A 13,807-nucleotide genomic window follows, 5' to 3' on the forward strand; every position below is an offset into this window, starting at 1 on the left:
GCACTTCCTTCTTAAAAATGCTGATTTTAATAACGCAGCCTTAGAGCAGCCTCCACTTGAGTATTACGAGAAAATGCTTGGAGTGGAGGGGCCACTTGGGTTCGAACTACTGCGAACGGCGTTAGAACAATAAACAGCGCACAAGAGATTCTTTTCTTTGATTTCGTTCATACTTTTCCCCAATTTAACAACACGCATTCAAATCAATGAATGGCTGCCACTCGAGTCGAATAAAAAAAAACACAAAAACTGAACCGAACAGAAGAAACTCGCAGGATGGGGAGCTCTTTTTTGGGCCACTCGAGCGTTCGATGACATTTCGTTTTTAGTTTTCTCCGCGTAATTATTATAATACTCGCACACAAATTTAGGCAGCTGCTCTGGCGGGGAAGTAGGAATTTGTAGAATCACTTCAAGTGCTTCAAAGTTTAACGATTCCCCAGGTTCAGATTCGGATCTCCACATACATCTACTCGAACTCAGGCCCTGACCGTAGCTGTACTCCGTCATAAAAGCCGTAATGCTGTGTGCCTGTGTGTGTGTGTGTGCTCCACTTGGAGGTATAACCCATTTAGTCGGAACTATAACGCCACTTCGACCCGATGACAAAGATAGTTCAGATACTAAGGCATGCCGCAGAATACGTTCGTTGATTTGCGGTAATGGCTCATTGGCTTTGCGCTGAGACGCCTGCCGGGGCATCGGATTTCGCCACGGAATGGATACTCGTACTTATGCTATGTACTATATAGACTCGTATCTATCGGACATGGTCTGGTCCATAACTATTAGTATCCGTAAGAGCCAACAATGCCGGGCTTTATATTAAGGCACAAGGTTGCGTTTTGTTGCTCCGGTTCGAGCCGTGTGTATGTGTAGTGTGTGTGTGGTGTGTAGGTTCACAATCGCTGGCTTCGAGTAGAGCATGTAGATTCGGTAATTATATTTCGCTTTATATTAACAGCCCACAAAGGCAGATAGCAAAGAGTCATACACAACACACAACTCACACAGACGTCCAAAATCTAAACCAGTTTGCTTATTTAATTTCAATGCTTAGTTTTGAAGTCACATTGATTGGAGTGATTACCTCTCAGTGCCAAAAGCGGAGTGGCAGCCAAGCAATCATACATTTGATTGACGTAATGCTATCTATAGAGACACTTTTCCGATCAAAAACAAAAACGGCATCAAATCGATTGGGAGATCCTTTCTGCGTCAATGGAGAAGCGGCGATGATTTTAAATGGCCGCATTTGCGAGTTCTTTGGGGCACAGAATTTCACAGTTGGCATCTTCCAACTTCATCTTCGACTAACTTGGCTGGAGCCCCACCCTGGCAAGTAATTGGCACTCGACGCGAATTTAAATGATTCTGGCATTCCTTGAACGCACTGGGAAAAACTCTTGTCAACTTGGCGACTGTTCATCTCACAGCAAAGCAACACTCAATGGATTTACAGATAAAACATTTGAAGCGTAGGAAAAACCCACAAGATTAGGACCCTTCCATTGAAGTATAGTTTTTACATGAGATTTCTTGGCGTGTACCTTCCCAAAAGGAAGGGTTTAACCACCCCGCATGACTAAAATTTAAACAGCGCCACAATAGGCGGCAGTAATAATTAATTGTTTGCTAATAAATATGAGTTTATATATAGGAAGAGCTCGAATAATAATAATAATAATAATGAGCGCACGCGCCGCCTTCTCCAATGACTAAGTCTCCTTTCAGTCTTCGAGTACGCGATAAATGCGAATGTACATACATGTCTCTGTATCTAGATACGTAGTTCGAGTGTACGAGGTACACATACGAGCATACGTTTGAGTATAAATTGTAAATCAGATACGGCATAAATATTGAACACATGGCGCAGTTTCTACAGCCCAGAGTTGTGGGTGTTTGTGGGGGGGCACGGAAGGAACTGAACGAAATTGAAATGAAATAAAATAAAGCACCATAAAACGTACTTAAGATTGACGATTGTGTTTTGGGGGAGCGATCAATGAAAGAGTTTTTGGGGAGACGCTATACGAGCATAGCAAGTACAGTTGAGCTCGTTTCGATTGAGTCATGTCTGCATGGGGATATTTGATTTGATAATTCTAGGGCCTTCCCAACATAGTTAATGTTTTTATTACTAAACTATGAGGGAATTGGGAATTTACATGCGATTCAATGGGGGAAGAACACCCGAAGTAGCCAGAACTGGAGGAGCGAAGAACGCGTTGAGTAAATGCACATTCTGAAATATTTATATAGTACATTTGAATATACTTGATTAGATATAATTGGCTGTCAGTATGACTCTTGATCACTCCACTCAATCGCACCATTACGCGGATACTGAGCAATCGCACAGATACATTTTCGAAGCAAACAAAATGTCGGCGGCAGCTGCTTTTTGTGTGAGTTTTGTTAGCTTATAAATTAAAACGCGTTTCATGGCGTTTCATTATGCTTGATGCTTGATGGTTTTGTACGTTTTTTCGTCTTGAGCACCCCGCTCAATTCATTCGATTGTTCGTACTCACATTCTTTTTAGCCCATTTCGTTACGCCTTGGACGTCTCATATACCATATACCATATACCCCCGATATCGCTCACACCTCCCCCTTCCGCCCCTTTCTCCCCGTTTCGGTTCATCTGTCCGCCTGTCTGCTAATTGAAAATCAATTAATGTGACTGCATCTATAGCTGCTCATGTCAAAGTCAGATATCATCCAGGGTAGAGCAAATCCAGTGGAATGAGAGAAAGAAAACAACACGAAGGAATTCAAGACTCGACTCAGAATCGAAATCAGAATCGGAATCAAAATCAGAATGGGATTCAGAATCCGAATCAGAATCCTTTTGTTTTCACTGACCCTACTGTCCGAGAACAAAAACCTAATTGATGTGCTCCGAGTAGCACTCTGATAAATACCGAAAAACTCCACTTTTTCGATTGCTTTCGACTTTGACAGTATTCATCGCCAGGTTCATTGGATTTTCGAGTGCGTCCCGAAGCGCTTTCGTTTGGGAATTTCGTGGGGAATTCGGCACGAGTTTTGCATGCCCAATTACTGGGGCCTCTAATTCAGATATGCGGGTAATTTGGGCACTAATCGGAGGGCGAACGACTCCCGATACTTATTAGTTACTGCTCAATATGGATTTCTGATTTCTAACCTCGCTGCCACTCGCTGCTTCCTTTGCAGGTCAACAAACAGTATTCGGCCACCGATCTGGAGGCTTTTATGAAGATCGCCGCCAACTGGCAAAATTCCAATCACAACCTGCTGGAGGGCGTCGACTTGAAGACGGGTAAGTTAAACAAATCGATCTCTCTATCGCAGGCGACATTCTCAATTCAATCATCGAACTCAATCATTGCAGAAATGACACAGTACATGAACAGCCCATCCATGAACATGTACAAGAAGAGGGAGCGCACCCAGAACTGGAACCACCAGGAGAAGAAATACCTGCTCGATCTGTGCCGCAAGGACATGCGCATCATCGAGAACAAGAGATTGGATGCCGGTCTCACGGCCGTGAAGAACAAGGCCTGGAAGATCATCCACCAGAAGTTCTCCAACCAGTTTGGCACCGATCGCACCTGCAATCGCCTAAAGGAACAGTGGCGTCGCATGAAGGGTAAGTCTTTCCTTCTTTCAAACTAACTACTTTATGGCATATCTAACGTTTCTCTTCCATCATTCAGCGTGCACTCGCAACGAGATCCTGGACTACAACAACCGCCTGGCCAGGTTTGGAGCAGAGGTGGCCGACCGCAAGAAGCCATCTCCCTTCACCTTCGAGGTGTGGGACTTCATGCAGGAGGCGAAGAAGGCCTGCAAGTCGGAGGCTCTGGATGGCATTGACTACTCCAAGATTCCCCTGGCCTTGGAGGAGGGTTTCGAGTACCGCGAGGACTACAAATTCAACCCCGAAGACCACGACATGGATGAGTAAGTTGATGGCTTGCTGTAAGTCTGAAGAGATCTTTATTGAGCATTTTCTTTTTAAGCAGCAGCCGCACACCGCCGCAAGAACTGTGCGATGTGGACATCAAGGAGGAGGAGAACAACGAGACCTTCAACGAGACCTTCAACAATCACCACCTCAACCAGAGCGACATCCACGGCAGCGGCGAGCGCCTCAGTGTGTCGCCCAATCACAGCATCAGTCGCAATGGAATTCACGAGGCCGAGAGTCCCGCCCCCATCTCCGCAGCTAATGCCCTGGATTCGAGCGGCGCCTTCATGGCCGGAGGAGGTGACATGTCCGGCTTCCAGGCCAACTTCAACATGAACAACATATCCGCCACGCTGGAGGCCCTGAATGCCCTCCGATCTGGCCAGTTTCCCAGTGCAGCAGCAGCGGCAGCGGCCGCCATTCACCAGCACCAGGCACAGGCCCAAGTCGCCATGCATCACCAGCACAATAACAACAACAACAACGAGGACGACGAGGACAGCATGAAGCCGCAGTCCAAGAGACAGCGCACCAGCAGTGGTAGTTTGTTGGGCAGCGAGGACCAGACACCGGCCCTGGCCACTTCAGTGCCAGCATCCTCGGACTGTCAGGCTCTGGAGCGGTCCGGCAGCAGCAGCAATGGACTGGCCATGACGGGAACGGCGGCCAGCAGCAATGCCAACAGCAGCAGCAACAACTTTGAGCTGCGAATGTTCATGGAGATGCAGAGCAAGGAGCACATGATGCGCATGAAGATCCTGGAGGTGCAGTTGCAGGCGGCCAAGCACAGTCGCGACCTGGTGGAGATCAACAAGACATTGGCGCTGCAGAAGCTGCAGTTGGAGTTGGCCAACAAGCGACTGCCCAGTTAGGAGGCAGTGCAGCAGCAGAAGGAGGAACAGCAGCAACAGCAGCAGCAGCAGCCCATCGCCGTTTCATGTTACATTAGTTTATAGAATTAAAGCCTGTCACCGCGGTCACGTTCGCAGGCAGAGAGCGTGACTGGGAATCGACTAGAGTTAGCCGTAGAGTTAGTCTTAAGTTGAAAGCAGGATCCACAGCTACACATCCAACCCGACACACAGAGAGACATTCCTGGCATTGTTGATCAGTATTTGAAAGCTAGAAGCGAACCCCGACACACAGAACCGAACCCAAGAACCCCAGCGAGGATCAGGAGGCGCTCGGAAGTATGCCATAATCGTATGATGATGATGATAAATCGCCTACCTCACAAGCACACACACAGGATGCACACACAGCTAGCAGACACACAGACACACTCTCTTCTGGCCTAACCAGCACTTGACCAAGTCAAGTCAAGTTTAGTTAGTTTCTAGTTTTAGTTCGTATGGGAACCACTCTCTCCAAGTTGCTCAACTACCACAAATGTATTGTACTTACGTTCTTGACTTCTGCTACCACAACTAACGATTTAAAGAATTATGAAATGCACACATGATTATTTTGCATAGTCCTAAGAGAAGAAGAACGAGACCTATATATGTCAATGCATCATACAATCGGCAGTCGTCTCTGATTTTGATTCTTGTACTTGTATTTATTTGTATCTTTGTATAGACTATGTTGATATATATACGACCCCTATATATGTTTGTTTGAATGCCATATTAAATGAAAGTTCTTTTTAATTCATATTTTCCATTTGCGCTGCAAAACAAATTGTTACCATATATGATATATATACAGTACGTATAAACAGGCTCCCACTTTAAAGAGGGGCTTGAAAAGGGCCGCGAACTGGGCTTCAGTTGTCGTAGAAGGCTTCTTTGTAAAGCGTGTAAATGAGAGATACAAATTATTTTAAATAAAATACAAAACAAAACCAAACAAAACAGACAGCCAGTGCTTATGATTTCTGCCACACTTTATTAATTTTGTTCATGGTTCCTCTGCGAGCCTTCGGCTTCCTTCTTCTCCAACGATTGTATCTGCTTATCCACCTTGATGATCTTCGTTGTGACTTCGCTCTTCTGGCTGAGAATCTTTTGACGCAGCGTCTTCAGTTGTTCTCTTTGCTGGGTAGAAAGTTAGGTTGCAAAGTTAATAGAGTGATTACTTGGGCATTTTGAGAGCACAAACCAGTTTAAGGAAATGAATGTTCTCCTCCGCCCTAGCTTTCTCGAACAAATGCTTGGATATGTTCCTATACAAAAAGATGCACTGATTTCGAAGCTATTGTTTACTAATAGAATTAACTTACTTGTTGGATTGTGCAAACTGGCACATTCTGGGTCGCAACAGTTGGATAAGCTTCTGAACCACCTTCAACATTGTATCCTCACGGGGCTAGCCAGAACCTATGGAAATAATTTGGAATTTGCTAAATAGATATTTACTATGGCAAGGTAGAGTTTTCAGGTCCAACTTTAATCTCATAGCCTACCATTTCATTCGGTTTATTTTTCGAGACTCGTTTTGAAGCGCTGCAGCAGCTCCTTCAGTGTTTTCAACTCCTGTATGAGAAGCTCCCTAGTTTTCCTGGATTGGTGGCTAGTTCGGGACTCCAAGTTCTTGATCTCCTCTTCCAGCTTCTCGATATCACTGGCGATTTCTTTAGCCCGGTTCTTTTTGATCTTTATAAATTGCTCCGAGGCCTAAGGAATACCCTATTCTGCATGGTTTTTCTTAACATAAATTACTTTCGATACTTACGAGCTTGAGAACATAGTTAAGTTCCTCGCCTCTGCCCTTATCGGAAAATTTGTCGGCGAATTGCCGTCTGTGGGATCTTGAAATGTAGTTATAGTGTTTATTTGAATAAACTAAACTTACGTGTGAGGAAATATGTATAGAATATTATTTTTGCTGCCTTGGTAATGATGCCTCTGTAAGTTTCTGTGCAACTCCTTAGAAGGCCAACTGATTAGAGAGATGCTCAATATTTTTGATGTTTGGAAATTGTCAAAAATAATACACATACCCAACACCTTCTCGACACAGCACCTGTGATTGAAATGGTCTGGTGCATGACATGGATCCTAGAATTCGCGTGAAGGCAAACATGGTTTCTTAACTTTGGAATTTAACGAAAAGTGTGTGGCAGAAAAACATCTTACAACTATGGATATACAATGTGGATTTGACGTATGGGTAAAAGCAGCTAGTTTGATATGAATTTTGGCATTTGTAATTTATTAATAAATATTACGCAGCTGTGTGAAGGCCGCTTCGATTTGTGATAAGAAAACTGGGCGATTAATTTAGTTTAGCCGTTTCAAATCTTTTATTGTTTCATTCTTAACGTTAAGCGTACATAGTCTTCGGTTGTCGAACCGGAGCGTCGTAGTAGAATGGTCGTTGCTGTGGGCCTGGCGACCTGAACGGATTTCCGGATCCAGGTCCGGATCCTGGTCCAGAGTGACGAGATGGCGAGGCGGCGCCGGGAGCAGCAAGGAAGCCCAGGAGGCCCAGAATGAGCAGGCAGCACAATGCGAATAGCTTCATGATTGGCAATCTCGAGTGTTTCTGAATGCCAGCCTCCAGCAAGTGTTTGTTTTTATACGCCGCGTATACATACTAGAGCCCCTGGGATTGGGAAGCACCCGAGGGGATTTCGCTATTCGCTGATATCACCAACTTTGGCTGATTTCTTATCACTTGGCGGGGCCTGCTTCCTCTCCTTCCTCCCGGGACTGGCATGCACCTTCACATCGAACTCCATGCCCCTGATGCAGCGCGTCAGATCGGTTAGATTGGCCTCGACGCGCTTTTGCTGGAGTGCCAGCTCATGGGATCGCAGATCCAAGACTCCACGTTCCTGTCGACGTATGGATGGGGTTTGATCTATATCATCTATCATGTAAGGTAGCAACTTACGCTTCGCAGATCCTCCAGCTTTAGCTGTTTCTCTATGCGACTGTGATCGGGCAGAACAACCAGATAATTTCTACGTTCGAAGATGAGCACAACATCTTATCTATACAATCACTGGATGCAACTTACCTGATGGTGCGACCTCTGAAATGGTTGAGAATAGATCGGATTATGGGGTTTATGTGCATGTTTACGAAAATGAAACCAGCTAATTTTGATTATTTCAAAAAGTTTGAAAGTTATTCCAAAGTTTTTATGAATATACAAACTGGCTTTTTAGTAATATGGTGCTAAAATATATATAACCACATATTTTGATATCATTCCTCGCTATGCCAAAAAGTATGCCTTGCATTTTTGCTGTCCCATAGGTGGCGCATTGGTAACGCATGTCAAATGCCTGTAAAATAACCACCGCCCTTGCCATTCCAAAAACAGTATAAGTTATAGTTTTAGTACTATTTATTCATTCTTATGTTTCGGAGGGCTTGTTTGAGCTCTTTGAGGACTAATATAAGTTTACCCTTTGCAGTCTTCGCCTCAGCTGACTTACTTTTCTCGAGGGCTTTGATTTGCATTTCAAGTGACTCGATTTGTGCGGTTAGCTCCATGATCCTTGCCTCTTTTCCCTTGTTGCCCTGCAAATGTTTCTGGGAGAATAGCGTTCTTTATAAATCATGGAGAGGAAGGATAACCTAGGATACACACAACATGGTACGTGTCGATACCGCCACTGCCTCTGCCTCCTTTGTCAAATAGATCGCTGAACGGCCGTTTCTTGCTGCAATAAAAGGGTGGATTGAAGGGAATTCACAAAGTAAGGAGGTACCTACCATAAAAACATGGTTTCTCTTGTCTTTAAAAAAGAAAGGATCTTATAAGCCCCCCGAAACATACTTTAGCTTTACGTATAATTTGTTTAATAAGTTTCCCCAAGCATACTAGATTTTGTAACTTGATTCAAAAAGAGTAAACAAAACATCCAAGTAAACCTTACCCCACTTGGTTACATTTGTAAAGCACTCACTTCAATACTCGAATTCGGCAGGAGGATAATCCAAACTTAGATACAGTTACACAGTAATCTTTTAGTTAGTTAGTTGCTTGCTTAAATCGTCTGTGATACATAAATATTACGGATAACTCACGATGATCTGGGACTTCTTTACCTTTATACGCGCAGCCACAGAGTTCAGTGCCACTGCTCTACTGATTTTGCTCGGTTGCATGGGGGAGTCAATGAACCCAGGTGGTGAGAACCAATTCTTGTTGGCCAGGTGATAGCTAATGAGTTTTTCACAACAGCCCATTGTTAACACTCCCTTCCATAGCGTTCATTATGGCCTGACGGTGATGGTGGTGATGCATGTGTTTGGCTTCGTATCCGGAGCCCATGCGAATCCCTGCATCTCGATCTCCTGCTACTTCCTGGGCTACATCGCCCTGGAGGTGATGCTGATGTATGTGGCCTGCCAGATGGCTGGAGCCTTCGCCGGATACTTCGTGCTACTGCAGCTGCTGCCCAAGGAAGTGGTGGCCAAGAGCAAGCCGGGCATCTGCCTGGTGCAACCGCTGCACTCCCTGTCCACCATCCAGGTCGTCACCATCGAGGGCCTGCTGACCGCGGTCTTCGTGCTCGGGTGGTGCGCCTTGTGGGATGTGCGGAACGGAAGGTTCCTCGACTCGGTCACCATTCGCATGGGTCTCCTGGTGGTCGCCTGCAGTTTCGCTGGGGTGAGTTTAAAGGCTTCTCAGATGCAGTGAATCATTTATATCTGTACCTGCTTTTCTTGCAGCTGCAACTGACAGGAGCCAGCATGAATCCCGCCAGGACATTAGTGCCCGCCATCTTCCACGGCACTCCGGACTCGGTGCTGATGCAGCTGACTGGCCAGATCTTGGCCGCCATCATGGTTCCCTTTGTCTGGACCAATGCGTATACGCCACGCTATAAGCCCTTGGAAATTCCCGTGTGCAACTGAACACAACTCTGTGCTCCAGAATTGCCGAGTGTGTAACAATAAACATAAGCTCGACGTTTTTGGCTACCGTGTGGCTTATTTGACCAAGTGCTTGAGCCATTAAATATTTACGATAAGCAGTGCGCGGTGCCGTGAAAATAATCTGATTCAGATAAGCGTAGCATTTACATTAGATTAAATATAAAGTCGTCGGCCGTAGGAATTCATATAAGGTATTTATTTGCACGCTTCGCACTTAAAACTAACCGCTTTCAACTCACACGAACTTAAACGATAACTTGTCCTATGGGCAGTACATCAATCTAGGCGAGCTCCGCCTCCGAGGTTCGCTTGGTGGACATCGTGGTCTCGTCCACCTCCGACTCCTCCAGCTCCCGCCGGAAGGCGTGCTTGTAGATCACCGAGGTGACCAGGGCCGCCGCCATGGGACCCACCCAGTAGATCCAGTGGTCGTCCCAGGCTCCGTTCCAGATCGCAGGTGCGAAGGATCGCGCTGGATTCATACTAGCTCCAGTCAGTTGGCCCTGCAGGGGATTTCAAATTGCTTGATAAGAGAGTGTTTGCCAGAAAGTTATACTTTGATAAGATGGAAATATGTTGTTCGACCATTAATCGCTTATTTGGCAACCCAAAATATATAATTGATTTTACTTTTATGTGCGCATTAAAACTGATTATCTGCCATTTGAAGAAAGGTTATCATCGATACCGAGAAAGTCAAGTGCACTTGCCTGATAAATTGGAAACAGATAGTGATTCGAATTTAGCATCGTGGACTTGAATCTGATATATATATCTGACTAAGAGCAGACATCATTATCAGTATCGATATTACTCGGCCAAACAGTTGCTGAGGTGGATTACAGAATATAGAATAACCAACTTACCGCTGTAAGCGACAGGCATGCGATGGCCAGTCCAAATCGCACTGGCACCGAGTCCTGCTTGGTGGCATTGCGGGGATCCCAGACGCCGCAGCAGATGGAGATGAGGACGCAGGTGATCAGGAACTCCACGGCCAGGCCCTGCCAAGGGGTCAACGTGCTGTTGAGCGACGTGAGGCACACCCCATTGGGGGTGTCCGTGCTGTAGATGGCGTTCTCCGGGAGCACCGCCTTCAGCAGGCCGTATCCAATGAAGGCGCCCACCATCTGGGCCACAAAGTAGGCCACAGCCATGGGCAGGGAGATCATGTTGTACACATAGGTGGCCAGGGTGACGGCGGGATTCAGGTGAGCACCACACACACAGCCGAAGCACTGGATGCAGATCAGCACCACGAAGCCAAAGTTCACGGCGCTCTGGAAGTTCGAGTTGGTGAACACGGAGTTCTGGACGCAGCCCATGCATCCAAGGAACATCAGCATGGCGGTGGCTATCATCTCGGCAAGAACTGTGGTGATGTTGTCCAGCTGGCGGCGCTGCAGCAGCCAGCAGTTGGATCCGCTGCGGAATAGAGAGGATAATCCCATGTAAGTACAAGTGGCTCTCAAGTTGTGGGTTATAGATACTAGCTCCATGATTTTTAGAGATTTTAGAGATTTTAAACCTAGATTTTAAGACTTGAAACTTTGGGAATCACCTTGCGGTCGTAGCCATGATTGCTGTGCGTCGAGACGAGCGATTGACTTAAACGGAGACGTGGTCCGACGTGGACTGCACTCCAGGCCAAGTACTCAATGGTGCGAATCGCATACTCTATCGCCGGCTCTTAATCGCAGGCAATCTCGTCTAATCGCCCTGGGTGGGTTATCAGCCAGCGAAGCTACATATGTACCCGTATCTAAGCAACTATGGCCGAACATTTGGCTCCATTCACTCGAGTGCGTGTGTCCACTTTATGACGTTGCAAGACACTTCAGCAGGTGACAAGGCAGTGAGTTAGTGTCCCACTAGACAGTGGCTATGGGCCATCTAATCAGTATGATTTAAGCCTGCTGTCGTACAAAGTATTTCGCTCGCTATCAAACTGTGCAATTTTTAAGGGCCTCTAATCGATGGCCAATGATAATTGTTTTTTTTAAAGACCTGTGGACTTTATTCGCCTGAAAATCGAGCCTCCAAAAAAGTGCCAATATCGCCTCATCCCAATTGTATGCTATGAAAATAATACAAGTGCTGCTTGATTACTTAATTGACCTAATTATGTCGTGGTTCTTTTATTACAACTAGTACATATATATAATATATAGTTTATTGTTTATTATTCGATTTACGCCTATTGCACTACCACCACCTCGCCGATCATTCGTATCTTGGCATCGGAACTGCTCAGATCGATCTCCTCGTCGCCCTTGAAAGCCATGCGATAGATCAGCGAGGTCACAGCTCCCGCCACCAAGGGACCCACCCAGTAGATCCAGTGGTGCTCCCAGGAGTCGTTCCACACAGCGGGACCCAGGGACCTGGTCGGATTCATGCTGGCTCCCGTGAAGAGGCCCTAAAAGCAAGACTCCCCATTAAGTAACCTCTTCGGATAGGGAGAAGCAACAAAATACCAACCGCTGTGAGGATCAGGCAGGAGACGGTGAGACCGAATCTCACGGGCACGGAGTCCTGGAGCTTGGCGTTGCGCGGATCCCACACCGAACAGGCCACCATGACCAGGCAGCAGGTGATGAGGAACTCGATGAAGACGCCCTGCAGTTCGCTGATGCCGGAGGCCAGAACTGTCACGCAAACACCCGCCGGGTTGTCCACTCCCTTGATGGCGCTCTCCGGCAGCACAGCCACCAGGATGCCATAGCCGATCAGGGCCCCTGCAGCCTGGGCCACGAAGTAAGCGATGGCCCTGATCCAGCCGATCACGCCGTACAGCCAGGCGGCCAGGGTGATGGCCGGATTCAGATGGGCGCCGGAGACGGAGCCGAAGCACTGGATGGCAATGAGGATGGCCAGGCCGAAGGTGAGGCCACTGCGGAAGTGCGAGTTCTGGAAGAGGGGCGTCTCCACGCAGCCCATGCAGGCGATGAAGACGAAGACGGCCGTCGCCACAAATTCACCGAAGAAGCAGGCTAGCGCACTTCGGTGGTGTCCTTCCAGGCGCCACCTGGCGTTGGGATTGGACTCCTGTGACTTTTGCTTCTGTTGCGACATGCTGGCGGAACTCTACTGGCGAAACGCTTGGGCGGCTGCCCCAAGTGACCCAGCGCGCCAGCAAATTTACGCCAACGGCCACGGCAATCAATCAAAATCCATTATAAAACCTTAATGCTAATTATCGAGCGCAGATTTGGGAGCAGCCCCCAGCCCCCCTGCCCCACTGCCCAACCATTCCGGATGGATCAATCCATCAAGGCGATTTTCGGGGGCTTTGCTCAGCCGTAATTATCGGCCTGATAAGCGCCACTGCCATTTCGCCCCGATTTGCGCTCAATCTTATCTCATTAAGATCTTTATCGAACGGCGAATGGGGCGCCGTGCCTTGGCCAATACTTCTATCTACTTCTTGTGCCAGCCAGTGTCTGAATCGCCACAACAAGGCCAATAAACCTGGCCTATGGTGTTCGAAAGCTACTCGAAGGAATCGCCCCATGATATTCAGGAATTCCAGAAGAGTGGCGTGAATCCCGCATTAGCATATCACCCATAGCACTTAGTCCCCCTGTAAGCCGCATAGCACATACATCATTTGTGGTCCGTAGTTGGACTCTGGTCCCAAATGGAGTAGGGAACGTACCATAACTGGATATAGTTGGTTGGTAAGCGCCCCTGATAGTGAGTTTCAGGGGCGCTTTGATTGGTCGATTGGGAGGTACTAAAATATTGGAAAATCTTATGACTAGATTTTCAGAAAGACTGCTTAAGTTGACGGGCTTTGTTCAGTTTCAAATTCAGTCAATTTTTGCAAAAAGCTTATTGGTATTCAAGCCACAAAGTTAAGACATCTAAATTGAAGAATGAAAAGTGTTTAGATAATGTGAGTTATCTCACTTTCTTTTTGAAGGCCCAGAAGATCAGAACTTCAGGTAATGCATCAGAAACTTAGCATTTCCCTAGCAAATCCCCAAATAACTACCAAACT

General features: G+C 46.7%; 8 protein-coding genes across 13 annotated transcripts in view; 2 read left to right on the plus strand and 6 right to left on the minus strand.

The window, feature by feature from the left end:
• The window catches only part of LOC122612210, a 36,042-nt gene extending 30,222 nt beyond the window's left edge, over nucleotides 1-5,820 (plus strand). For 3 of the 5 annotated variants that reach the window (XM_043785660.1, XM_043785664.1, XM_043785663.1), the window contains exons 2-5: nucleotides 3,205-3,310; nucleotides 3,383-3,643; nucleotides 3,711-3,957; nucleotides 4,017-5,820. In XM_043785660.1, the coding sequence (XP_043641595.1) occupies nucleotides 3,205-3,310; nucleotides 3,383-3,643; nucleotides 3,711-3,957; nucleotides 4,017-4,836 (1,434 nt within the window). In that variant the 3' untranslated portion in view covers nucleotides 4,837-5,820. Of the gene's footprint in view, nucleotides 1-3,076; nucleotides 3,096-3,204; nucleotides 3,311-3,382; nucleotides 3,644-3,710; nucleotides 3,958-4,016 lie in introns of those variants that run through there. The other 2 variants (XM_043785662.1, XM_043785661.1) reach the window with 2 other exon arrangements.
• A 14-nt stretch (nucleotides 5,821-5,834) lies between these two features.
• LOC122612214 lies at nucleotides 5,835-6,414 on the minus strand. Its single transcript, XM_043785669.1, has 4 exons — nucleotides 6,372-6,414; nucleotides 6,189-6,285; nucleotides 6,068-6,131; nucleotides 5,835-6,003 (listed from the first exon to the last, which is right to left on the minus strand). The coding sequence occupies exons 2-4, from the start codon at nucleotides 6,257-6,259 to the stop codon at nucleotides 5,857-5,859; spliced, it is 282 nt and encodes a 93-aa protein (XP_043641604.1). The 5' UTR covers nucleotides 6,260-6,285; nucleotides 6,372-6,414; the 3' UTR covers nucleotides 5,835-5,856.
• Nucleotides 6,385-7,089, minus strand: LOC122612212. 2 transcript variants are annotated; one of them, XM_043785666.1, is made up of 4 exons: nucleotides 6,909-7,089; nucleotides 6,761-6,847; nucleotides 6,641-6,707; nucleotides 6,385-6,582 (listed from the first exon to the last, which is right to left on the minus strand). In XM_043785666.1, the coding sequence occupies exons 1-4, from the start codon at nucleotides 6,989-6,991 to the stop codon at nucleotides 6,385-6,387; spliced, it is 435 nt and encodes a 144-aa protein (XP_043641601.1). In that variant the 5' UTR covers nucleotides 6,992-7,089. The 2 variants fall into 2 exon arrangements, with proteins under 2 accessions (XP_043641601.1, XP_043641602.1); XM_043785667.1 differs by having other exon boundaries at nucleotides 6,761-6,834; nucleotides 6,909-7,085.
• A 98-nt stretch (nucleotides 7,090-7,187) lies between these two features.
• LOC122612215 (immune-induced peptide 18) lies at nucleotides 7,188-7,557 on the minus strand. The gene has a single exon (XM_043785670.1). The coding sequence runs from the start codon at nucleotides 7,430-7,432 to the stop codon at nucleotides 7,232-7,234; it is 201 nt and encodes a 66-aa protein (XP_043641605.1). The 5' UTR covers nucleotides 7,433-7,557; the 3' UTR covers nucleotides 7,188-7,231.
• On the minus strand, nucleotides 7,411-8,069 carry LOC122612213. Its single transcript, XM_043785668.1, has 3 exons — nucleotides 7,931-8,069; nucleotides 7,805-7,874; nucleotides 7,411-7,745 (listed from the first exon to the last, which is right to left on the minus strand). The coding sequence occupies exons 1-3, from the start codon at nucleotides 7,987-7,989 to the stop codon at nucleotides 7,545-7,547; spliced, it is 330 nt and encodes a 109-aa protein (XP_043641603.1). The 5' UTR covers nucleotides 7,990-8,069; the 3' UTR covers nucleotides 7,411-7,544.
• Nucleotides 8,070-8,245: 176 nt separating this feature from the next.
• Nucleotides 8,246-8,793, minus strand: LOC122614948. The gene is made up of 3 exons (XM_043789726.1): nucleotides 8,635-8,793; nucleotides 8,510-8,582; nucleotides 8,246-8,451 (listed from the first exon to the last, which is right to left on the minus strand). The coding sequence occupies exons 1-3, from the start codon at nucleotides 8,694-8,696 to the stop codon at nucleotides 8,260-8,262; spliced, it is 327 nt and encodes a 108-aa protein (XP_043645661.1). The 5' UTR covers nucleotides 8,697-8,793; the 3' UTR covers nucleotides 8,246-8,259.
• A 23-nt stretch (nucleotides 8,794-8,816) lies between these two features.
• LOC122614947 (aquaporin-2) lies at nucleotides 8,817-9,843 on the plus strand. The gene is made up of 3 exons (XM_043789725.1): nucleotides 8,817-9,078; nucleotides 9,133-9,535; nucleotides 9,598-9,843. The coding sequence occupies exons 1-3, from the start codon at nucleotides 8,951-8,953 to the stop codon at nucleotides 9,781-9,783; spliced, it is 717 nt and encodes a 238-aa protein (XP_043645660.1). The 5' UTR covers nucleotides 8,817-8,950; the 3' UTR covers nucleotides 9,784-9,843.
• A 136-nt stretch (nucleotides 9,844-9,979) lies between these two features.
• Nucleotides 9,980-13,653, minus strand: LOC122614525. Its single transcript, XM_043789087.1, has 4 exons — nucleotides 12,286-13,653; nucleotides 12,005-12,223; nucleotides 10,671-11,297; nucleotides 9,980-10,307 (listed from the first exon to the last, which is right to left on the minus strand). Exons 1-4 carry the CDS (start codon nucleotides 12,877-12,879, stop codon nucleotides 10,086-10,088), a joined length of 1,662 nt encoding a protein of 553 aa, XP_043645022.1. The 5' UTR covers nucleotides 12,880-13,653; the 3' UTR covers nucleotides 9,980-10,085.
• Between the last annotated feature and the right edge of the window lie 154 nt (nucleotides 13,654-13,807).

Source organism: Drosophila teissieri, chromosome 2R, assembly GCF_016746235.2.
Source record: "Drosophila teissieri strain GT53w chromosome 2R, Prin_Dtei_1.1, whole genome shotgun sequence".
Classification (NCBI taxonomy): Eukaryota; Metazoa; Arthropoda; class Insecta; order Diptera; family Drosophilidae; genus Drosophila; species Drosophila teissieri.